The sequence below is a fragment of the Notamacropus eugenii genome, chromosome 3 (genome assembly GCF_028372415.1).
Source record: "Notamacropus eugenii isolate mMacEug1 chromosome 3, mMacEug1.pri_v2, whole genome shotgun sequence".
NCBI lineage: Eukaryota > Metazoa > Chordata > Mammalia > Diprotodontia > Macropodidae > Notamacropus > Notamacropus eugenii.
The window spans coordinates 100,550,959-100,576,231 of NC_092874.1; the positions used below are offsets into that span (position 1 = coordinate 100,550,959).

General features: G+C 32.2%; 1 protein-coding gene across 1 annotated transcript in view; it reads right to left on the minus strand.

Annotated features, from left to right (window-relative positions):
• Window positions 1-25,273, minus strand: part of CNTNAP2 (contactin associated protein 2) — a 2,725,119-nt gene that overhangs the window by 1,867,570 nt on the left and 832,276 nt on the right. Inside the window, exon 3 of the mRNA XM_072652434.1 lies at window positions 23,169-23,362. Coding sequence (XP_072508535.1) covers window positions 23,169-23,362 — 194 coding nt within the window. The remainder of the gene's footprint in view (window positions 1-23,168; window positions 23,363-25,273) is intronic.

The window sequence follows — 25,273 nt, forward strand, 5'->3', positions numbered from 1 at the left end:
ACCAATAAAATTGATAAACATTTGGTCAATTTGATTTAAAAAAAAAGAAAGAAGAAAATCAAATTAGCAATATCAAAAATGAAAGGGTAGAACTCACCTCCAATGAGGAGGAAACTAAAACAATAGTTAGAAATTACCTTGCCCAACTTTATGCCCATAAATTTGACAATCTAAAGGAGATGGATGAGTATTTTCCAAAAAAATAAATTGCCCAGATTAACAGAAGAGGAAATTGAATACTTAAAACACCCCACCTCAGAAAAAGAAATTGAATAAGCCATCAATGAACTCCCTAGGAAAAAAATCTCCAGGGTCGGATGGATTTACAAGTGAATTCTATCAAATATTTAAAGAACCATTAATTCCAATACTATATAGATCATTTGGGAAAATTGGGGAAGAAGGAGTCCTCTGAAATTCTTTTTATGCTACAAATATGGTTTTGACATGTAAACCAGGGAGACACAAAAAGAAAATTATAGACTATTTCTCTAATGAATATAGATGCCAAAATTTTCAATCATTTTAGCAAAAAGAACACAGCAACTTAACGTGAGACTAATACATTATGATCAGGTAAGATTCATACCAGGAATGTGGGGCTGGTTCAATATTAGGAAAACTATTAGTTTTATTGATCATATCAACAACAAAACTAGTAGAAATCACATGATTATCTTAATAGATGCAGAAAAAAGCTTTTGACAAAATACAACACCCATTCCTATTAAAAACACTGGAGAACATAGGAATAAAGGGAACTTTCCATAAAATAACAAGAAGTACCTACCTAAAACCATCAGAAGGATTTTTTGTAATGGGGATAAGCTAGATACATTTCCTATAAGATTAGGGGTGAACTAAGGATTTCCATTATCACCACTATTATTCACTATTGTAACTAGAAATGTTAGCTGTAGCAATTACAGAAGATAAAGAAACTGAGGGAATTAGAATAGACAAAGAAGAAACTAAGTTATCACTCTTTGCAGATGATATGATGATATACTTAGAGAATCCCAGAGATTCAAGTAAAAAACTACTTGAAATAATAAACAACTTTGTTAAAGTTGCAAGTTACAAAATAAACCCACACAAATCTTTTGCATTTCTATATATTACTAACAAAGTCCAACAGCAAGAGATAGAAAGAAAAATCTCATTTAAAGCTAGGATAGACACTATAAAATATTTAGGAGTCTACCTGCCAAAACAAATCCAGGGACTATATAAACGCAATTACAAGACATTTTTTGCACAAATAAAGTCAGATTGAAGTGAGTGGAAAACATCAGTTGCTCATGAGTAGGCCAAGCCAATATAATAAAAATGACAACTCTACCTAAATTAATTTACTTCTTTCGCATCATACCAATCAAAGTATCTGATAATTATTTTCTAGAGCTGGAAAAAATAATATCAAAATTCATCCAGAAGAATAAAAGGTCCAGAATAGCAAGGGAAGCAATGAAAAGAAATGCTAGGGAAGGTGGCTTAGCTCTACCAGATCTCAAATTGTATTATAAAGCAACAATTCTCAAAACCACTTGGCATTAGCTAAGAAACAGAAGAGTAGACAAGTGGAATAAACTAGGTACTCTAGACACAGTAAGCAATGAATACAGCAATCTATTTTTTGATAAACCCAAGGACCCCAGCTTCTGGAATAAGAACTCACTGTTTCACAAAAATTGCTGCAAAAACTGGAATACAGTGTGGCAGAAACTAGGCAAGACCAACACCTGACGCTGTACACAAGATTAAAGTCCAAATGGGTAGATGATATAGGTATAAAGACTGATACTGTAAACCAATTAGTGGAGCAAGGATTAGAGTATTTATCAGATTTATGGAGAAGAGAAGAATTTTTGATTAAATAAAAGATAGAAAGCATTATGAAGTACAAAATGGATAATTTTGATTACATTAAACTGAACAGTTTGTGCACAACCAAATCCAATGCAAGCAAGGGAGGATGCAGAAAACTGAGAAAGAATTTTTGCAGCTATTGTCTGTGATAAAGGCTTCATTTCTAAAATATATAGAGAACTGAGTCAAATGTACAAGATTTCAAGTCATTCTTCAATTGATAAATGGTCAAAGAATATGAACAGGTAGTTTTCAGAGGAAGAAATTAAAGATAACCACAGTCACATGAAAAAATGCTCTAAATCACTATTGATTACAGAGATGCAAATCAAAACAGCTCTGAGATACCACATCACACCTATCATGTTGGTTAACATGACAGAATGGTTAGAAGATAAATGCAGGAGAAGATGTGGGAGAGTTGGAACACTAATTCATTGTTGGTGGAGTTGTGAGCTGATTCAACCATTTTGGAGAGCAATTTGGAACTATGCTCAAAGGGCGACAAAAACGTGCATACCCTTTGATCCATCAATGGTACTTCTAGGACTGTATACTCAAGAGGTCATAAAAATGGGAAAGGATCTCACATGTACAAAAATATTTACAGCAGCCCTCTTTGTGGTGGCCAAAAACTGGAAATCAAGGGAATGCCCATCAATTGGGGAATGGTTGAATAAATTATGGTATATGAATGTAATGGAATACTATTGCACTATAAGAAATGATGAACAGAGACACCTGGAAAGAATTATATGATCTGATGCTGAGGGAAAGGAGCAGAACCAGGAGAACTTTGTGCACAGCAACAACCACAGTGTGTGAGAGCTTTTCTGGTAGACTTGAAACTACATTGCAATGCAAGGACTTAAAAAAATTCCCAATGGCTTTTTAAGGCAAAATGCCTTCCATACCCAGAGAAAGAACTTTGGAATTCAATTGCATAATGTAGCAGATCATTTTCTTTTGTATTACGTTTTGAATTGTTATATGATTTCTCCAATTCATTTTAATTTTTCTATATAATATCACTACAGTGAAAATGTATTTAATAGGAATGTATGTATAGATTATATGCTATCTCAGTGAGGGAGGCTAGAGGGAGGGGAGAGTGAGGGGAACATAATCTAAGTTATATGGTAGTGATTGTAGAACATTGAAAGCAAATAAAATTAATATATATGTATATATATATATCATGTATGAAATATGCTTTAATTAAGCTTTTATTCCTAATTGCTGATCAGTAACTGAAACCAGTGCTGTATAACTTCAGTCTCCTTGATATAGTACTGCACTTATCTCTATGATTTGTTATGAAACATTATGTTTTAATACCCAACTTATGAAGATGTTGTGAAGTTTTTATTTGAAAAGGTAACATTACACTCCACACCAGTTAATATCTCATCTTATAACTTGAAAAAAATCAGCAAAATAGGAGAACCATTTTGAAACCAATTCGAAATCAATGATTCTGGGATATACAAGAGTTTCTCCTTTCTCTATAGTTCTTATTTCAAAGTTCATTCTCTTAAAGGACATTGTTGATGAGACTGAATTAACTCTCCTCAATCTTGGTCCATAGCCAACCTTATAAGGAATTTAATCCCACTGTGTTCTACTCAGGTTTGTGTGGGGATGTTTTTTTTTTTTAATTTTTGAATTGCCAAAGGCTGAGAGGAATTTAGAAGTAAATGTCATAATCAAAATTTATTAAAATTGTTCCAGGCCATCATTGCAATATTCATTCTCTCATTACTAGTTGACCAATCAGAGTTGATTGCTAACTTCTGAGATACTCAGTTCTCCAATGCCACAGAAGCTTTTAGCCCACCACTATGATTGTCCTTGGCATTTGAGAGTGCCACTGATGTCTTTTCTTAAAATGCTAGCATTATTAATAAAATGACTAATTACCCAGAAATTATATCCCTTGAACTTTTTAAATGCTATACAATGCAAAAAAGAAGACAAAAATTAAGAACAACAAAATAAATTAGAGATGAAGGGAGAGAGGACATAGAAGGGAAGAGAATAAACATTTCTATAATATCTAGTAAGTGCTGTGCACTGCCCTAAGCACTTTATTTACACTATCTTAGTTGATCCTCACAATAACTTGGGATCCCTGTCTTACATTTGAAGAAACTGAGACAAATAGGGATCAAGTAATCCTCTGCCACATAGTTAAAGTATATGAAGTTATATTTGAATTCAAGTCTTCAAAACTTCAGTCCCAGTGTTCTAGCTAATATGCCACCTAGTTGCCTCTAATATACCTTTATTGTTCAGAGTAAGATGCAAAGTGATCTTTCCCATTTAACAATAAACAGAACAAAACAAAATCAATTTTCATTTATCTGTGCCAACTCTCAAATCTTATATCTTTCTTTATCACTGTCAAAAATCCAGAAACAGTTATTTTTCCTCACTTCACTTTTTACTGCCTTTCTGGGCACTGGCAAGTTGGTTTCTCAATTCCAGCACTTCCCAGAAATTGTTTTCTCCAAGACCATCAACAACTTCTTGATAGATATCTTTCTCTCCATTTGTGATCTAGTTATTATATATGCAGTTGATGAAATCCTTCCCCACAACATGCATATTTTCCCCCTTTTTATATCTTACACCCCACTGATACTCTGAAATACTCTTCTGCTATTTCTCAAACAAGAAACTCCATCTCCAGACCCTAAAAGTTTTTATTAGCTATCTGTCCTCTGTGCTTGGAATATCCTCTCTCCTCATTTCATCTCACAATTTCCTTCAAGTTTTACCTTAAATCTTACCTACTACAGGAAGACTTTACTGATCTACTTTAATTTTCTGACTTCCTTCTGCTGATTATTTCCTATTTATCTTGTATTAGTTTGTACACAGTGATTTGCTTATTGTCTTCCCATCAGAGCTCCTCGAGAGCAGGCCCAAGCTTTTATCTCTCTTTGTGTCTTCAGCATTTAGCACAGTACCCTGTATATAGTAGTCATTTAATAAAAAATTTTGACTGACTGTTGATAATCCTTTTCTCCTACAAAATCTCTCTTTCTACAGTTTCTCTGAAAGTAGACCCTTCAGGCTTTCCTCATAGTTCTCCCCTGTTTTCCCATCTGGATCATCACCTTTTTTCTTCTTTTTTATTTATTTTTTATTTTTGATGATCTCATCTAATATCATGAATTCAGCTATACTGAGAGAGATGACTTTCATATAAAAATATCAACAAAATTTCCCTCAATCTCTCCCCCACCCCCAGATGCCTGACTCCCCACATCATCTAACAGGTGAAAATTCCTGTGGTTGGGACTGAGGTAGGGGGCAACCAAGCTACCTCCAGGGCTTGTAGCTTGTTGTATTAGAGAAACTAGCCTGGAGGTGTTTACTCTCATTGGGATCAATCCTTTGCCCAGGGATTTTTCTTTGGATCTTCTCTGGTTTCTGAGAACCACTGTTCTACCCCAATTCGTGTTTACTTTTATTGCTCTACATACATTGAGAGGCTATTTTGTCTTGTCTGTGTGGGTGAAATCTGGAGAGGTTGGAATTTTTTTTACCTACTCCACCGTCTTAACAGAATCCTCTCGGCATTCAGTTTTAAAATTTGAGGTTCATCTTGATTCTTCACTTATCCTCACTTCTTGTATCCAATCAGTAGCCAAGTCTCATCATTTCTAACTCCGCAATACCTCTTGTGACCAATCCCTCCACAATTCTCATTTGAATTGCTCAAATAGACTGCTATAAATAGTCTAACATTGCTCTGATTGACCTATGCATTTCCACTCTCTCAACTCTCCAAGCCATTTTTAAAAGAGACCAAAAGAAAAAAGGCTTCGTAAGGCATAAATGTGATTAGTCAGTTGCTTAAAAACATTGAGACTTGTCATTATCCTTTGAACCAATATTTGTGAAGAATTTAACATATATTAGGTTCTTATTAAATACTTTGACAAAACATAAAGTCCACAAGAAAGCATATAAGCACTCTAAGAGTCAGACCCTTTCTACTTTTCCAACTATATTTCATAAGACACTTCTTTATGTATTCTATATTCTAATGAAATTAACATGAATTCAGAATTCTTCTATCCTCATGACTTTGTCTAGGTTAACTCTCTTCTCTTTCTCTTCAATTTACCCTATATGCACTTACCTGTGTATATGTTATACTCACCCCAATCTCAGAAAAATATAAGTTCCTCAAAGTCAAGAAGAATTTTGTTTCTGCCTTGATGTATCCAGGGTCAAAATAGCCTAGTTAGGCATTTGAAAAGAATCCATTTTTTTTTTTCTCTTATATTCACTTACTCTATTCTAGAAAATTTTCTAAGAGGACTATAACTACCTTTTGTTGTTCTTATTTTGTTTATAGGGTGTGGGAAAGGGGAGAGTCTCTCAGTCTAATAACTAATACAGAATTACTTACACTGGTTATTTCTTGCTTTCCATCTATGATTTCATCTGTGTGGAGAGCTCCCTCTAGTGAAGAAGCTCAGCAACTCATTTGTAAATTAATAGTCTCAGTTTCTTGGGTCACTTGGGATAAATGATGTGCCCAGGCTTTATAAGGAGCCTTATAGAAGTTTCTCAGTTTGCCCAGGAAATGATAGAAAAATAAAATCATACAAAAAATGACTTCTTAAAATTCTTTATTCTTATAACACTATAAATATGTAAATTATTAAACCAGACATGAAACCTAGATCCCCTGTTTCAACAAAAGATTTTAGTCCCTAAAATCAGTAGTATCCTGGCAGATAATGAACTGTCCAATATGTATATGTGTGTGTATGTATGTATGTACGTATATAAATATACACACACACATACGGATTTTTAGTATTTGTTGATTTCTGTGACATAAATATTCATTCTGAAAATTTAGTAAACAACTCTTGATAGCTGTTTCAAGCTGACTCCAGCACACCCCTCCCTATAATCCACATGGACAATGTGCCAAGTACAACATCTGGCTTGTTCCAGTGTTTATGACAAGCTACAGGACCCAGTGAAGCCTCTAAGGCAACCATGATTCAGATAACCTAAATCAAAATTATCATACAATTTTTTAATAAATAGTATTTTATTTTTCCAATTATACATAAAAACAGTTTTCAAAATGTTTCAAATTTTTCTCCTTCCCTCCAAAGATGGGAAGCAATTTGATATGTTATGTATATGTATATGCAATGTATATATACATATGTATATGCATATACAAAAATGCACACATAGTTTTACTTTAGTCATGTTGTTAAAGAAGAAACAGAACAAAAGGAAAAGCCAAAACCAACCCTCACAAAATTCCGCAACAAAAGTGGAAATATAATGCTTCAATCTGTATTGAGACTCCACAGTTCTTTTTCTAGAAGTGGATAGAATATTCCATCCTGAGTCTTTTGGAATTATCTTAGATCACTGTATTGCTGAGAGGAGCTAAATCAATCATAGATGATCATTGTACAGCATTGTTGTTGTTATGTAAAATCTTCTCTTTGTTCTGATAACTTCACTCAGAATCAATTTGTGTAAGTCTTTCCAGGTTTTTCTGAAGTTTGCCTATTCATCATTTCTCATAGATAATAGCATTCCCTGTTACACTAATATACCACAACTTGTTCAGCCATTATCCAATTGGTGGACATCCCCTAAATTTTGAATTCTTTGCCACCATGAAAACTGCTATAAATACTTTTGTACCTGTGGGTCATTTTCCCTTTTTTTATGATCTGTTTGGAATACAGAACTACAAGTGGTATTTCTGGGTCAAAGCATATATGCACAGGCTTTGGGCACAGTTCCAAATTGTTCTCCAGAATAGTTGGATCAGTTTACAACTCTACCAACCATGCGTTAGTATTCCAATTTCCCCACACCTTCTCCAACATTTACCATTTTTCTGTTTTGTCATATTAGCCAATATGATAGGCGTGAGGTGGCACCTCAGAGTTGTTGTTAATTTGTATCTCTCTAATTGATAGTGATTTAGAGCATTTTTCATATAACTATAATTTATTTCATAAAGCTTATTTTATAAGCTTTGTTTTCTTCATCTGAAAACCTCTTGTTCTTTTCCTTTGATCATTTAATAATTAGGGAATATCTTGCATTTTTATGAATTTGACTCTGCTATCTATATATTTGAAAAATGAGACCTTTATCAGAAATGCTGGATATGAAGTATTTTTCCCAGCTTTCTGCTTCCTTACTAATCTTAGTTGAATTGGCATTGTTTGTGCAAAAACATTTTAATTTGATGCAATCAAAATTATCCATTTTGTATTTCATAATGTTCTCTCTCTCTGGTTTGGTCATATATTCTTCCCTTCTCCATAGATCTAACAGGTAAAATATGCCTTGCTTTTCTGTTGTGCTTATTGTATCATACCTTATATTTAAATCACATACCACTTTTAACCTTATCTTAGTATCTTAGTATCTTAGTATAATGCTTGGGATATTTGTTTATCCTAAGACACCTAATCTTTTCCAATCTTCTCCTTCTCTATTTGTTAGCCCTTACCAAAAAGTTTTGATGATTGCTGTTGTATGACATAGTTTTAGATCTGGTATGGGTAAGCCACCTTTCCTTTCCTTTCATTAATTTCTTGGATATTCTTGACCTTTTGTTCTTTCAGATGAATTCTGTTGTTATATTTTCAAGCTCAATAAAATAATTAGATATATTCATATAGAACTGAATAAGTAAATTAATTTAGGAAGACTTCATTTTGGAGGCATGAAACTAAAAAAGCTAGAAAAAGAACAAATTAAAAATCACCTATTATATATCAAATTAAATATTCTGAAAATCAAAGGAGAGTTTAACAAAAGTAAAATTAATAAAACTATTGAAGTAATAAATAAAACCAAGAGCTGTATTTATGAAAAAAACAATAAAATAGATAAACCTTTGGTTAATTTGATTAAAGAAAAAAACAAATTGTCAATAAAAAAAAATAAAAAGGATAAATTCACCAGCAATGAACAGAAAATTAAGACCACAATTAAGAACTATTTTACCCAATCGTATCCTGATAAATTAGACAAATATTAGTGTAACGGATGAGTATTTACAAAAATAAAAATTGCCAACATTAACAGAAGAGGAAATAAAATACTTAAATAATCCCATTTCAGAAGAAGAAATTGAACAAGCCATCAATGAACTCAATAAGAAAAAAGTTTCTGGGGGTAGATGGATTTACAGATGAATTCTATCAAATGTTTAAAGACGAATAAATTCCAAACCATCAAAACTATCTGGAAAAACAGGCAGAGTCCCACCAATTTTTTTTAATGATATGAAGATGGTACAGATACCTAAACCAGAAAGAGTCAAAACAGAGAAAGAAAATTATAGACCAATTTCTCTAATGAATGTAGATGCAAGAATTTTAAATAAAATATTAGCCAAGAGATTACAACTACTTATCACAAGGATAATACGTTATGACCAGGAATGACCATTATACCAAGAATGCAAGGCTGGTTCAATATTAGAAAAATTATTAGCATAATGGGTAATATCAAAAACAAAACTAACAGATACCATATGATTATCTCAATAAATATAGAAAAAACTTTTGACAAAATGCAACATCCACTCCTATTAAAAATGTGAGAAAGCATATGAATCGATGGAGCTTTCCTTAAAATGATATATAGCATCTATTTAAAACCATCAGCAAGCATTATATATAATGTGGAAAACCTAGATACATGTCCAGTAAGAGTGGTGATGAAACAAGGATTTCCATTATCACCATTGTTATTAAATATGGTTCTAGAAAGGTTAGCTTTAGTCATAAAAGAAATAAAAGAAATTGAAAAAAATAGAATAGGCAATGAGAAAACAAAAGTATCACTATTTGAAGATGATAGTATACCTACAGAATATTAGAGAAATAAGTAAAATGCTACTTGAAATAATAAACAACTTTAGCAATTTGTAGGATATAAAATAAACCCACACAAACCAGTGATATTTCTATATGTTACTAATAAAGTCTAGCAGCAAGACATAGAGAAATTCCATTTAAAGCTACTGAAGACAATATGTGGGAGTCTACCCACCAAGACAAACCCAGAACTATATGAACACAATTACAAAATATTTTTCACACAAAGTCAGACATAAATAAGTTGAAAAATATCAATATTGATATTTTTCTTGATAACTAAATAACTTGAAAAATATCATGAGCTCAGCTCATGGGTAGGCTGAGCTAATAATAAAATATAATATACATAATATAACATATGTAATAATAATAAAAATGACAATGCTACCTAAATTAATTTAGCTTATTCAGCGCCATACCAATAAAAATACCAAAAAAATAGAGAGAATATGTAAGAAAAAAATTATAACAAAATTCTTCTTGAAGAAAAAAAGGCAATGAATATCAAGGGAATTATTTAAAATAAATGCAAAGTTATATGGCCTAGCTGTACCACATGTAAAACTGTATTATGAAGCAGCAAACATGCAAACTATTTGGTACTGGCTAAGAAACAGATTGGTAGATAACTGGAATAGGTTAAGTACTCAAGACACAGTAGTCAATGACTATAGCAATTTTTGTTAAACCCAAAGGTTCCAACTTCTATATAAGAACTCACTACTTGCCAAAAAAAAAAAAAAAAAGACTAGGAAAGTAGGAAACAATGCAAAGACCAACATGTTATACCATTTACCAAGATAAGGTCAAAATGGGTACATGATTTAGACATAAATGTTAAAACCATAAGCAAATCAGGAGAGCAAGGAATAGATTACCTTTCAGATCTATGGAGAAGGAAAGAATTTGCAGTTAAATAAGAGATAGACTACATTATGAAATACAAAATGGATAATTTTCATCACATTAATTTTTTTTTCCCGCACAAACAAAGCCAATTCAACCAAGTTTAGAAGAGAAACAGGAAGCTAAGAAACACTTTTTAAGGCCAGTGTCTCAGATAAAGGACTCATTTCTAAAAATACATAGAGAACTGAGTCATAATGGTCAAAGGATATGAAAAGGCAGTTTTCAAAGGGATAAATTAAAGCTAACTATAGTCACATAAAAAATGCTCTAAATCACGACTGAGTAGAGAAATGAAAATTAAAACAACTCTGAGGTATCACCTCTTACCTATCAGATTGGCTAAAATGACAAAACAGGAAATTGATAAATATTGAAGATGGTATGGGAAAATTGGAACACTAATGAATTGTTGGTGGAGTTGTGAAGTGATCCAACCATGCTGGAGACCAATTTGAAACTATCCACAAAGGACTATCAAACTGGGTATATTTTTTGATCCAGTAATACTAGTACTAGGTCTGTATCTCAAAGAGATCATAAAAATGGGGAAGGACCTACATGTTTAAAAATGTTTATAGCAGTTGTGTTTTGTTTGTTTGTGTGTGTGTGTGTGTGTGTGTGTGTGTGTGATGGCAAAGAATTGAAATTTGATGTGATGCCCATCAATTGGTGAATGTATGAACAAGTAGTGGTATATAAATATAATGGAATACTACCATAATACTACCATAAGAAACAGGGAGCAAGTGGACATAAAAAAAAAAAAAAAAAAAAAAACCTGGAAAGGCTTGCATGAAATGATGCTGAGTGAACTGAGTAGACCCAGGAATATGCAGTATGCGGTAATAACAACTGTGCAATGACTGGCATTTTACACTTAGCCTTTCTCAGCAATGAAAGGATCTAAGATAACACTAAAAGACTGATGATGGAAAATGCTATCCACATCCAGAGAAAGAACTGTGAAGTCTGAATGCAGACTGAAGGAAACAATTTTTTTCTTTGTTTTGTTTTGTTTTCTTTCTTGTGGTTTTTCCCTTTTGTTTTGATTCTTCTTTCACAACATGAGTAATGTAGGAATATATTTAATATGATCATACATGTGTAACATATATCAGACTGCATGCTGTGTTAGGACGGAGGCATGGAAGGAGTGGAGGGAATTTAGAAATCAAAATCATATAAAAGCAAATCCTGAAAATTAAAATTAAGTAAAAGAAAGGAATTTCATTTTTATTATATTAGCTCAGATTACCCATAGGCATTTAATTTTTTTTCAAATGATTAAATCTGACTTTATTTGTCTGAAAAATGTTTTTTAATTGTGTTTCTATAATTCCTGGGTTTCTCTAAGCAGATAAACTTCTAAATATTTTATACCATATACAGTTATTTTAAATGGAAATTATATCTTCTTACTGAGCTTTGTTGGTAATATATAGAAAAATTGGTGATTCATATGGTTTTATTTTATATCCTGCAAAGAGAGATTGTTTTGTTTCCTCATTGCTTAGTATAATTACTTCAATTTCTGTTGTCTTCTTTTGCTGCTAAAGCTAACATTTCTAGTACAGTACTGAAGAATAGTGGTGATAAAGAGTATCCTTTTTTTCACCCCTGATCTTACTGGAAATGCTTCTAGCTCATCCCCATTATATTGCTGGTGGTTTTAAACTGATCCTACCTATCATTTTATGGAAACCTCCATTTTTTCCTATATTCTCTAGTGTTTTTAATAGGAATAGGACCTGTGTTTTGTCAAAAGCCTTTTCTGCGTATATTGAAATAATTATAATATTTCTTTTGGTTTTGTTATTGATATGGTCAATTATGTGAATAGTTTTTCTAATAGTGAAATAACCCTTCATTACTAGTATAAATCCCACCTCATTGTAGCATGTTATGTTCTTAATAAATTGCTGTGATGTTTTGCTATTATATTATTTAAAATTTTGGAATTAATCATCATTAGAGTAATTGATCCACAATTTTCCTTCTCTATTTTGGCTTTTCCTGGTTTTGATATCAACATCATATTTGTGTTATGAAGACATTTTGGCAGAACACATTTCTGACCTATTTTTCCAAATAGATTATATAGTATTGCAATTAATTGTTTTTTATTGTTTGGTATAATTCACTTCTAAATCCATTTAGTCTTAAAGATTTTTCTTAGGGAATTCTTTGATGGCTCATTCAATTTCTTTTCTCTAAAACTGAGTTATTTAATATATTATTTCTTATTAATCTGAGTAATTTATATTTTTTTCTAAACATGCCTCCATTTTGCTTAGAATATCAAGTTTTTTGGAATATAATTTGGCAAAATATCTCATAATTTTTGCTTTAATTTCCTCTTCTTTGGTGGTGAGTTCACCCTTTCCATTTTTGATACTGGTAATTCAGTTGTCTTGCTTACTTTTTTAATCCAATTAAATAAAAGTTTATCTATTTTATTTTTTTAAATAAAAACAGCACTTGAATTTTACTATTAATTAAATATTTTTTTTCAATTTTATTAATTTCTACTTTAATTTTCAGAATTTATAGTTTGGTATTAATTTGAGATGTTTAATTTGTTCTTTTTAAAATTTTTTTAATTGCATGCCCATTTTATTGATCTCTTTTTCCTATCTTTTAATCACATAAGCATATCGAAATATAAAATTTCACCTAAGTACTGTTTTGGTGTCATCTAATAAATTTTTGTTATGTTGCCTTATTAACGTCATTGTATTTCATGAAATTATTGGTTGTTTCTATGATCTGTTTGACCTATTCATCCTTTAGTATGAGATTATTTATTTCTAATTAATTTAGTCTTTCCATGGTCTTTTATTGCATGTAATTTTGGTACATCAGGATCTGAATATGATGCATTATATATTTCTGCAGTCCTTCATTTGATTAAAAGGGTTTATGTTCTAATGGAAGATTTTGTGTAGATGGGATTTACTACTGAGAAAAAGCTATGTTTCTTTCTATCCCTCTTCAACTTTCTCCAGAGCTCTATCATATCTTGTTTTCCTAAAATGCTATTTATCTCCTTAACATCTTTCTTCTTTATTTTGTGTTTAGATTTATCTGGTTCTGAGATGAGAAAATTGAGGTCCCCCAATAGTATAGTTTTGATATTTATTTCTTCCCATAACTCACTTAACTTCTCCTCTTAGTATTTGGATACTATACCACTTGGTGAATATATGTACTATATTGGTATTACTTCATTGCCTGTGGTATGGTACCTTTCAGTAAGATGTAGTTTCCTTTCTTGTCTCTTTTTATTACATCTATATTTTTCTTTTGTTTTATCTGAGATCAGAATTGCTATGTCTGTTTTGTTGTTGTTTACTTTAGCTGCAGCATACTACATGCTGCTCCCATCTTTTACTTTTAGTCTGTGTGTCTCTGTGTTTTGTATGTGTTTGTTGTAAATGGCATAATGTAGGATTCTGTTTTCTAATCCACTAGGCTATTTGTTTTCATTTTATGGGAGAGTTCATCTTAATCATATTCACAGTTATGATTACTAACTATGTATTATACTCCATACTGTTTTCTCAATTTTTAAACTTTTCTCTCTCCTTCTAGCTTGTCCCTCCTCACCAGTGTTTTGCTTCTAACCACCACTTTCCCCAGTCTACCCTCTCTTCTACTATTCCCCCTCTCTTTTCTTTCCCCTTTCCCCTCCTACTTCCTTATAGGGTAAGATAGATTTCTCTACACAATTGAATGTGTATCTTATTCTCTCTTTGAGCCAAATCCAATGAGAGTAGAATCAAACAATGTACTCCCCTTTCCTTCTTTCCCTCTACTGTAATAGGTCTTTCATGCCTCTTCATGTGATATAATTTAACTCATTCCACTTCTTCTTTTTCTCTTCTCCCAGTAAAATCCTTTTTTATCACCACTTGATCTTTTTATCATCCTATCAAAGTCAATTTATATCCATAACCACTGTCTCAGTATACTCCTTCTGACTGTCCTAATAGGGATGCATTATCGAAGAGTTGTAAGTATCATCTTGCCATGCAGGGATGGAAACAGTTTAACCTTATTTGTTACTATGTTTTTATTTTTTTTCTTTCCTGTTTACCTTTTTATGCTTTTCTTGAGCCTTGTATTTGAAGATCACATTTGTTGTTCAGCTCTGGTCTTTTCATAAGGAAAATTCGAAAGTCCCCCATTTCGATGAATGTCAATCTTTCCCCCTAAAAGAATATACTCAATTTTGTTTGGTAGCTGATTCTTGGTGGCAATCCAATCTCTTTTGCCTTCCAGAATACCATATCACAAATCCTCCAAAACTTTAATGTAGAAGTTGCTAAGTTTTGTGTAATCCTGATTGTGACTCCTTGATATTTGAATTGTTTCTTTATGGCTATCTTGATATTTTCTTCTTGATTTGATAGTTCTGGGAATTGGCTGCAAAATTCCTTAGATTTTCCATTTTAGGGTCTCTTTCAGGAGGTGATCAGTGGATATTTTCAATGATTCTTTGGCCTTTTGGTTCTGGATATTATGGCAGTTTCCTTGACAATTTCTTGAAAAAAAGTTGAACAGGCTTTTTTTTTTTTTTTTGGATCATGGCTTTTGGGTAGTTCAATTATTTTCCAGGTCAGTTATCTTTTATTCCACTGAGGTATTTTACATTTTCTACTATTTTTTTCATTCCTTTGATTTTGTTTGATTGATTTTTGATGTATCATAAAGTCATAAGGTTCCACTTGCCCAATTACAATATTTAAGAAATTATTTTCTTCCGTTAGCTTTTGTACCTCCTTTTCCATTTGGCCAATTCTAATTTTAATGGAGTTATTTTACTTAAGTGAATTTTTTCTTTTATTTTCTAGTTTGCCAGATCTATTTTTTAAGGAGTAGTTTCCTTCAGTTAATTTTTGTCCTTCCTTTTCTAAGCTGTTGGCTCTTTTTTGTAATTATCTTGCATGACTCTCATTTCTTTTTCTGTATTTTTCTTTCTTCTACCTCTATGACTTGATTTTTGAAATCCTTTTTGAGCTCTTCTAAAAGAACTTTTGGGGCTTGAGGCCAATTCATATATGCCTTTGAGGTTACACATGTAGGCATTTTGGCATTGTTGTCCTCTTCTGAATTTATGTTTTGATCTTCCCTGTCTCCAAAACAGCATTCTGTGGCAAAGGCTCTTTTTTGTTTTTTTGTTATATTTCTCTTAAAAAAAAAAAGAAGTTGAGCTCTGCCTGTAGGGTACAGTGGACACTATTCCAACTTCTTTCATTGGGAGTCAGGTACCTGGTCACTGATTTTCTCTACCAGGGTCTCTGGGGCAGGTGGTTTGCCTGCTATGCTAGGGTGGCCTGGCCTAGTTGCAGTTATTGTGCCCTAGTTCCTGAGGTTGGCCATTTGCCAACTGTACTTAAGCTGGAGACCTTACACCTTGCCAGAACCATGGTCCCTGGGCTGCTGATCTGTGGATAAGCATCTCCTTCTGACTTGTCTAGACACCTACTGCACTGGGCTGTGTTTCCCTTTTATCCAAGTGAAACAGACCTCTCCTGACATCCTTCTAAGTTATCCTGAGCTGGAAAATCTTTCTACTCTGCCGTTTTGTGGATTCTGTTGCTCCAGGATTATTTTAGAAACTTGATCCTATGTTGTTTCTGAGGGATACTGGGGAGAGCTCAGGCAATTTCCTAACTACTTTCTACCACCTTTGCTGTAACACCCCCTCCCCCCAATCTTACACTAAATGGCACTTGGAAGTAAAGGCATGGATATTACAGACCAAGAAACATATGTACAATAATCTATATATGGTTAATATTCCAAAGAAGATGAAATTTTTGGATGTTTTGCATTTCCAATGACAGACCAAAGTATAGAAATACATTTGGCAGTCACCAAAGTTAGCTTCTTTAAGCTTTGTATTAACATTTGAAAAGATAGTTTATTAGCTACAATATTAATCTTATATGTACAAAGCTATCCAAAGGTATATTGCTATGTTAAAATTCATGAGTAAGTGATCATTTTGGAGATCTTTTCAAAACATACACATCAATTTACATAGATCAGATGATAATATATTCAGAGCCATAAGGGAACTTTGAGATTATTAACTCAAAAGTTTTCATTTTACAGATGAGGAGACTGAAGCCCAGGCAAATCAGATGAATTGCCTAGGGTAATAAAGCTACTAATTCTTTAAGGTAGAATTCAACCTCAGATCATCTTGACTCCAAATAGAGAATCCTATCTACTACACCACCTATATGTCTCAATCTTAAATGAAGAAATATTTTTAAAAGCAGGAATATATTTATTTAAAAAACTGCTCTCTCACCTCATCTACTAATTTAACTTCTATAGTTGGATTCAGCTTTAGCCATTTAGACTCATCTAATCCAGAGTTACAATTGCTTAACCAGTCAAAATAAAGAGCAACCTCATTGTCTGAGACTGATGAAAAAGAAAATTGAATGAAACATCATAATTATGCTGACAAGACAACATATAAATTCAAGGATCTCTTCAAGTTAACACACAATCTTACAAATTAAAACAACTAGACCCTTATGTGCTCCCAAAGAAGAAAAGGCACTCAAGGATATAAAGAATAGTGCAGCACTATTTCACTGCCTGGAAAAAATTCAATCACTCAAGGTTATATTTTGCTTTACCCCAACACTGTATGGATACATAATAGTCAAAATGATTAATAGCATCCTCTTTTATCAACCATTTTTTGGGGAAAGGAGAAAATATTAAACACATAATCATACTGTGTTTGAATGGCTGTGTGTATATAGAATATTGAGAAACTCAACAGACTGACATGTAGAGAAAACTTATGACCTCTTAAAATGAGAATCTCTAAATACAGATGTGCATTTAGGAATGGTGATCAAAATTTACTAGTCTAGGTATCAGAGTATACAGGAAAGGAGATGTCCACTCAACTTATTAAAATTCATGAGACTTTAAAAATATCACACAGCCCAAGAGGGGCAGAAACAGAAAATCTATTTCACAGAAATAGGAAGCTTATTTGGAATTCACCTTGAAAACAGCTTTTCCTCTACATGATTTAGCAATGACCTCCTCCTCCCCATTTCCTATGAGGCTATCATAGGATACACATCTGAAGCCCATGATGAAAAATGTTGAATGCGCATATGATGATTTGACTTTATTATTAATGAGATCAGTAATATTTGTTTTGAATCTACTTATCTCTCACCTTTAGTCAAAATCTTTCAAAGGGCAGTGACTATTTGCACAAAATAGTAGGTGAAAAATTTAAGTCAGGAAGAATAAGTGTGTTATATTCTATACTGGAGTGGGAGAAGCTATGCCAGATGAAAAATTTAAAAGGGAACATCAAAAATGGGTCTGTAATTTTATTTCATAAAACTAAAACAATCTGTATTATTTAGGACAAATGGTCTTAGTAAAATGTGAAATCTAGGCCTAGATATGAAGAGTTTCTCACTGACAAAGGTTTTTAATGACCTAGATTATTTAGTGAGTCGAATGGAAATAATTGAAAAGATTAGGCAATCTGGCTTATTTAGTATGTTGTCTCTCTTATTCTCAACAAATATTTTTGGTTTAAGCACTGCTATGGTATTTGTAACTTTGCTAGGTCCTAAACAGCTCTGATACACTTAACCAACCACACCTGTACTGCACAGCACTATTGACCTGAATTCATTGTATACCTTAGGAAACAAACTCTCCAAAACTACACCTGAGATTTGGTCACTATTTATTCCTTGATTTGATATATCTCATACTTGTGTGCCTAAAATTATTTATAGAAACTTTAAAATACAAATAATAAACTGAGAATTAATCAGGTAGTTGTAAATTGGAAGTGGGAAGAAACACTTAAAACAAACAAAAAAGTAAACAAATGATTTGCACTGAAAAGAGGTATTCCTTGTACTTGATTTACTTTAAGATAACTACTAAACTCCAATCCTTCTATGGACAGAAAGCATTCTATGATATTTTCTTTTAAAGTTCTGGGTGCTAGAGAGAAGAAATGCCTGAAAGTAGTTGCTATTCCAGTCATTATCTCAATATTTTAAAAGTCAAAGTGTTCACAAACTAATTTGCCAACACGTAGACAGTTTGCCAATAAATTGAAATCCAAATTTCTTGAATATTGACAGAACTTTATGCAAGATGTCAATTTTATTAACCTAATATTTCAGGAGCTAAGCTTCTATATGTCCCCATGAATCTCAATTTATATCTAAATATGTCGTTGTTATCATCATCAACATCATCACCATTGTCTTCCTCTTCCTCCTCACTGAATAAACTATTTTTCTCCAGTTTATTATTTGGTACAATTAAGGAGAGTTTAACCCCAAATGGTCAAAGTAGTACAATTCAGTTGTAATGTTGGCGGTTTGTTCCTTTGTTTTTGTTTGTTTGTTTGTTTGGTTTTTTTACTCGCAGTTTAGTTGAAATTCTTGAGAAACAACAATTCTATCAGAGGTAATTGTATTCTTTTCTGTCAGTGCACTATAAAGTTACAGTACAGGAATAATATCTCATATTAATCCTCTAATCTCATATTTTCATTCCAAATATCAATGTTCAAAATGCAATTGAATTCCCTCAATAAAGGTAAAAGCAGCAGCTAAGAAAAATCCTATCATAACTCTCCTGAAATATAGTGCTTAATGGATTCTCACTAATGGAATGCTTACATAGAATATATCCTTTTTCTGAATGTCACAATAAGGCACTTGAGTTTACTGTTAAAGAATCAATTTACTCAGAAATATTCTATTTAGGATACTGGAACTATAACTTAAATTATCTCTTTGGGCTGTTAGGCCAATTTAATTTATTTTATTTCTGCAACTGAGAAGAATATCTAGAGAAGATGAACAAGGCAGTTCTGATAAAGGAGGTTTCTATTATTCTCACTACCATCATATAAGTAAAGGGAGTTTAAAACACTAAAGTACTTTCAGCTATGCAAAGCTTTGAGTGTGAAATATCTGTACCACTTTTGAGAGTTTAATTTGGATGTCACTTACAGCTCATTTTGTACAAGTTGTGAAGTTGATACCTTTTAAAATAACAAATTTATCATTCAGAAGGTGAGCTCTTTGTCTTATATTATGCAACTATATTCATTTATATTTATATGAATAGCACCAAGCATATTATCTTGAACAAAGGGAACATTTAATGTTTTATTGATGGATTAATCAGTGAATAATGGATTTATTCTCCTGGAAACACACTACTCAAAGAGAAAGACAAGTCAGACAACTTTAAGACATAGGCCAAGACATATCATTTCAATGGCATCTTAAGAAATACCTTTCTGGACCTAAACTTGGAGTATGCAATCAGAAAATTCCCACATGGTAATGCACTATAATTCCATAAATAAAAATAATATTATGTAACCTTATTTTTTTCTAATCTCATATATTTTGCAAAATCATGACAGGTACAAAAAAAATAAAAATTAATGTAATTAAAAATTAAAATTTGTAGGAATCTCTCTATCAATTTTTTTACCATCAAAAATATATCCCACTATAGCCAGGTAGTAATTTCCCCTTATTGAAGTATTATAAATGTTACATTTAAGTCAAATTCCTAATTTTAATGTTGATTAAAATAAATCTTTCATTTACAACTTGCCCAAGGTCATATAAGTCAGAAGAGTAAGAATCAGTATTTGGATCTAGGATCCTAAGATCTTTGATTCCATTGATTCCTAAGTCAATCAACTTTAAAACACTATACCATTAATCCATTCTATTTGAATAGGAAAACAATTTTTTCCTACTTAGTTGTATACTTTCTCTTCAAGGGACAATTATTTCATTCCTAGTTTTATTTTTTTATGAAGTGCTTTTAAAATTAGCACATATTAAGAATTTAGCAGTAAATAATACATGAGATTTTAGGGATCAATGAACTTACCACATTCAGGAATTTTGGATGCACTAAATTATTTTTGGAACAGCAAAGATTAAAACATTTTCATTATGAGTTGTTTCCTTTAATTTCAAACTTCATATGTATTTTCAGGCAACATAATTGCTATGTTAGAGATTCATTTCTACTTAAATGTTTCATAAAAGCTATATTACTTGAAAGAAGACTACTTAATTATTTTTTAGGTAGAATGGGTAGGATTTCATTAAGAGAAGTGAGGAAAGATATATGCCAGGCATCAAGAATGAGATAAACCAAGACAGATACATAAGAAAGAACAGGGTACTTGGAGGAACAAAGAGTAATCTAGCTTGACTTCAGAAAGTGGAACTTTGAAAAATATTCTTTAGGAAAATAATAACCGTATCAATTTGCTTATAATCTAAGATATGTCAGGAACTTTGCTATGCACTGTGGATCCCAATTTTAAAAAATGAAACAATTTCTACTCTAAAGGAGTTTACATTCCCTTGGAGAAGAATACATGTATAAATATAAGAGCATAAAGAATGTACACAAAGTAAATGCAAAATAAATATAAGCAACTAACTGGCATTTATTAAGTTTAGGTTAGACATAAGATAATTTGAGACAGATGGTACTAACAGGTGATCGAATAATGAAAGACTTAATTTGGAAGATGGAGCTTGAGTTGTATTCTGAAGAAAGAGGCTGATGGGCAGAAAAAGATTATGATGATCCTTGAATGCAAAGCAAAGAAGGTTAAGTTGTGCTTGGAAAGAACTAGAGACCTACTGAAGATCATTTTTTATCAAAAAGGAGAAAAGACACCCCCCAAAAATATATTTGTGATGGCATAAATGAAAAATATGTAAATAGAAAGAATGAAACAGGACAATCATTTCCAGGCTACATTAACAGTCTGTTCAGTTGATAAAGGCCTGGTGGTATTGGAGGGTAGAAGACAGAGAAAATGCTAGAGAGGTGGAATTGTCAGAAATGGATAAAAGTTTAGCTTAAGAGGCAAAGAAGAAAGGAAACAAAAAAGAGAGTAAGAGAGCATGTTGGTTTCACACACAAATGGTGAAACAGAAGGAGGAAAAAATTTTGACGAAAAATATAATGTCAGTTTTAGCCATGTTGAGTTTACACTAGCATGTTGATATAAAACTAATATTACTAATAATAAGTAGCTGATTACAGCTTTAAGTTTTGTAATGCACTTTATTTATCTTATCCGACTCTCACAATACTCCCATGGTTTACATAGTACAGGTATTATCTCTATTTTATATATGAGACTTGTTTGCCAACCAAAATCTAGTGAATGTAAGAGGCAGAATTTGAATCCAGTTCTTCCTAATGTTAAGTCCTCTAGTCCATTCAGTACAAAGATGAAAATGTCCTGAAAACAGATGATGTTAAGTCTAAATCTCAGAAGAGAGACCAGGATTAGAGATATAGTTTGAGGAATTAATTGACTAGAATTTGTAGTTGAAGCTTTGGAAGTTTGGAGTTTTCCCAGGAAAAGAGTGTATACAAGCATATACATGCATGAATATATGTATGTGTGTATCAATGTGTGTGTGTGTAAATGTGTGTGTGTGGGGGGGAGAGTTGTTCATAGCAAGTTAGAAATTTATAATTATTGTCCCATTTGAATTTTTTATCTAAGTATTTTCTGTTCTGCCTGTCTAAGCTTCTCTACTAGCAATTTATGAAAACCCTCATATATGCAGGTGTTTTGTTTTGTTTTACCTTAACTGTCTAAAATTATAAATGGATATGTCTGAGACTTCCTGCATCATATAGTTTGAGTAGGATGACCACTGTGCAAAAACAGGAAAGAATTATTGCTCTTGTTTCCAGAAATGATTATGACTTGAGGATGCTTTGTGATAGAACATTTATCAAGTGTCTTGGCCAGATAAGCTTCATGATCATGCAATCAAATGTTTATCACTTTAGAGTTCATATTTTCTAATAATATACAAAGATATAAGTCTCACAACTTGTTGATTAATTGGAGAAGCCCAATCTAAAGCCCAGTACTTCTTGTTGTGCACTTCAGTATATTCTACTGGTGTACTATATGAAAATGCTATGCATATCACATTACAGTAAAAAAGTTTCCAATAAGATATCAAGTTCCAAGTCACAGACCTGGTAAATATCACATCAGAGATAAAAACCTCTAACAAAATATCAAGATGAGTCACTAGTTGATAAAGGAGCTGAGTCTAAGCTAGAACTTATTTTTTTCTTATATTACACTCAAAAATACTATATTGTCTACAATAGCTGAATAATGATTCTTTATTCTCCAAATAACTAGACTAGTTTCTACACACAGCCTGAGGATATCACCTTAGTAACCCATTACTCAACAGACATACATTAAATAATGACTACATATTCAGAATAAAAATACAGCAACTCCTGAAGGATTTCATCTCAGAGACTATTTTTTAATGAATTGATCATGCTTTCAGAGTGCCATTAATAATCTTTCAAGTATAGTATCCTAGTTCATCAATATAAAATCTTGTCTTTATAGCAATGACTCACCCAGATATTCCCATCTTGATGGTATGGTTTCCAGTTTCTTCCTGTATCACTGTAGAGCATTCGATACTGGGTCACCCAGTCAGAGCTGCTATATCTACCTTGGGTTGCAATGGCACTGATCTGCTTCCTATTGCCAAAATCAACCTGTAGCCATTGGTAATGATCACTGTCAGATGGAGACCATCCTCCAGCTCCTGTAGGGAGACATATATATGGAGAGAGAAAGAGAGAGAGAGAGAGAGAGAGAGAGAGAGAGAGAGAGAGAGAGAGAGAGAGAGAGAGAGAGAGAGAGAGAGAGAGAGAAACAATGGGATCTTTGAACATCAAGTCTTTTAAATTGAGGATATCATTCTTAATTTTTTAAATTGGCTTTGACAATATTATATTCACAACATACATTATAAAATGCCCTTTATATATGCTTTTGGGAACTGAAATAATATTCTTCCTGTTGGATTATACTGCTACTTTAACTTCTTTATGATATAATTATTCAGTGTAATGGGCTTCCTTCCTTATGAGCAAATGTCTTCCCTAATTTCTTAATTAGAGTTTATTAGTATATGTCAAGTAATAATTGAGTGAAGGTTGACCAAATTACCATGAATTCTTTGCTATAATCATTTATATGGTAAAAGTGTATAATAATATAAAAAATTATTTTGTAGTGGAGCTTCAAATTTAAAATTACAAATTCAAATTAAGTGTGAGAAAATTATAGGTACAGTTCTAAAACTTCCCTCTCTTCTTATCCAGGTCTTTGTCACAGATAAACAATATCAAAAATAATATTAATGAAGCTAAGAAAAGAAAGTATTCCAAATTTTTAAGAATGGTTACTTGTATTTCCCAATGTATATGAATTGTCAAGGAGTATAATTAACTGATTCTTCAAAAATTCATAGGACCATGAATTAATATGATACCAATATCTCATGCAAGGTCTTTTCTGGAACTCAATGATGTTGAACTCTTCTTAATATACTCTAATGACGACACATGAATAAAGCTGTTTTTATTAAATCCAGGAACAATACAATAAGAAAATAACAACAATTACTTGCCCTTCTGATTATAAAAAGATACTGTGATTGTGTCAGTGCTAAAAGGTAACATAGTTGAATACTGTTATGACAGTTATTCATGCAAGAAAAAAACATTCATTAAGGTATTCAACATAATGCTTGTAAAGATATTTTAAAACAAAGTTTATAAGAGATTATAATTGCTATCAGGGTTTTATTTTAATATGATATCTTGATTAAACTTGTTATAAAGTAGGGACACAATATCATGCAAGTATGGCATTCATATACACACATGTATGGCTAACAGATAGACATAGATATAAATATGTGGATATAGATATACAGAAGAGAAAAAGAGATGGAGACAGAATTTTAATTTTTTGGGGGGGGGAACACACATTAGCCTAATGAGTAACCAAAAACAAAAACAAAAAAACAAAAAAACTTCCAATCCTATCCATTCTTTTTACTTGGAATTACCTTTCCCTTAATTCCTTCTCTAACTGACCTTGACTGCTCCTTGATTTTTCCCTTTCAGATTAATCTTATCTCCTCTCCTGAAGTACTTATGGACTGCACTAATGTCTACCTGTAATTATCCCTTCATATGACAAATGAAAAAACCCCAACAAAACCCAAAATCTATATGACCCATTTTCTCCCTTATAGAACTCACTTTCAACTTTAATTCCTCTCAATTCTCTTAGGTCCAGGTTTTGGTTTTGGTTTTTCTTGTTTTTTGCTCTTTTTTCCCTTCATTATTGCCATAATATTCTGTTAACATCCAGATAAATACTTGAAATAACTTTTACAGCTTCTACTAAAAATCTCCATGGAATTCTGAGAACCTGGTTTGCCCAGTGGCATAAGGCTTGTTTGCCTTATCCTTTGTTATCCCCATTGTGTTTCAGTCTCCTGAAACTGTGTAACTGTGAGCTTGTTTTTATTGTACTCACTTTTCTCATGTCATGATTTAATGGATGTTTGTTGTTAAATGATGCATTTCTAATGAAAATGGAGCCTTAGAATTGTAGAAGACAGTAACAATCATCAAGTTTAATATGCTACAATTCAAGA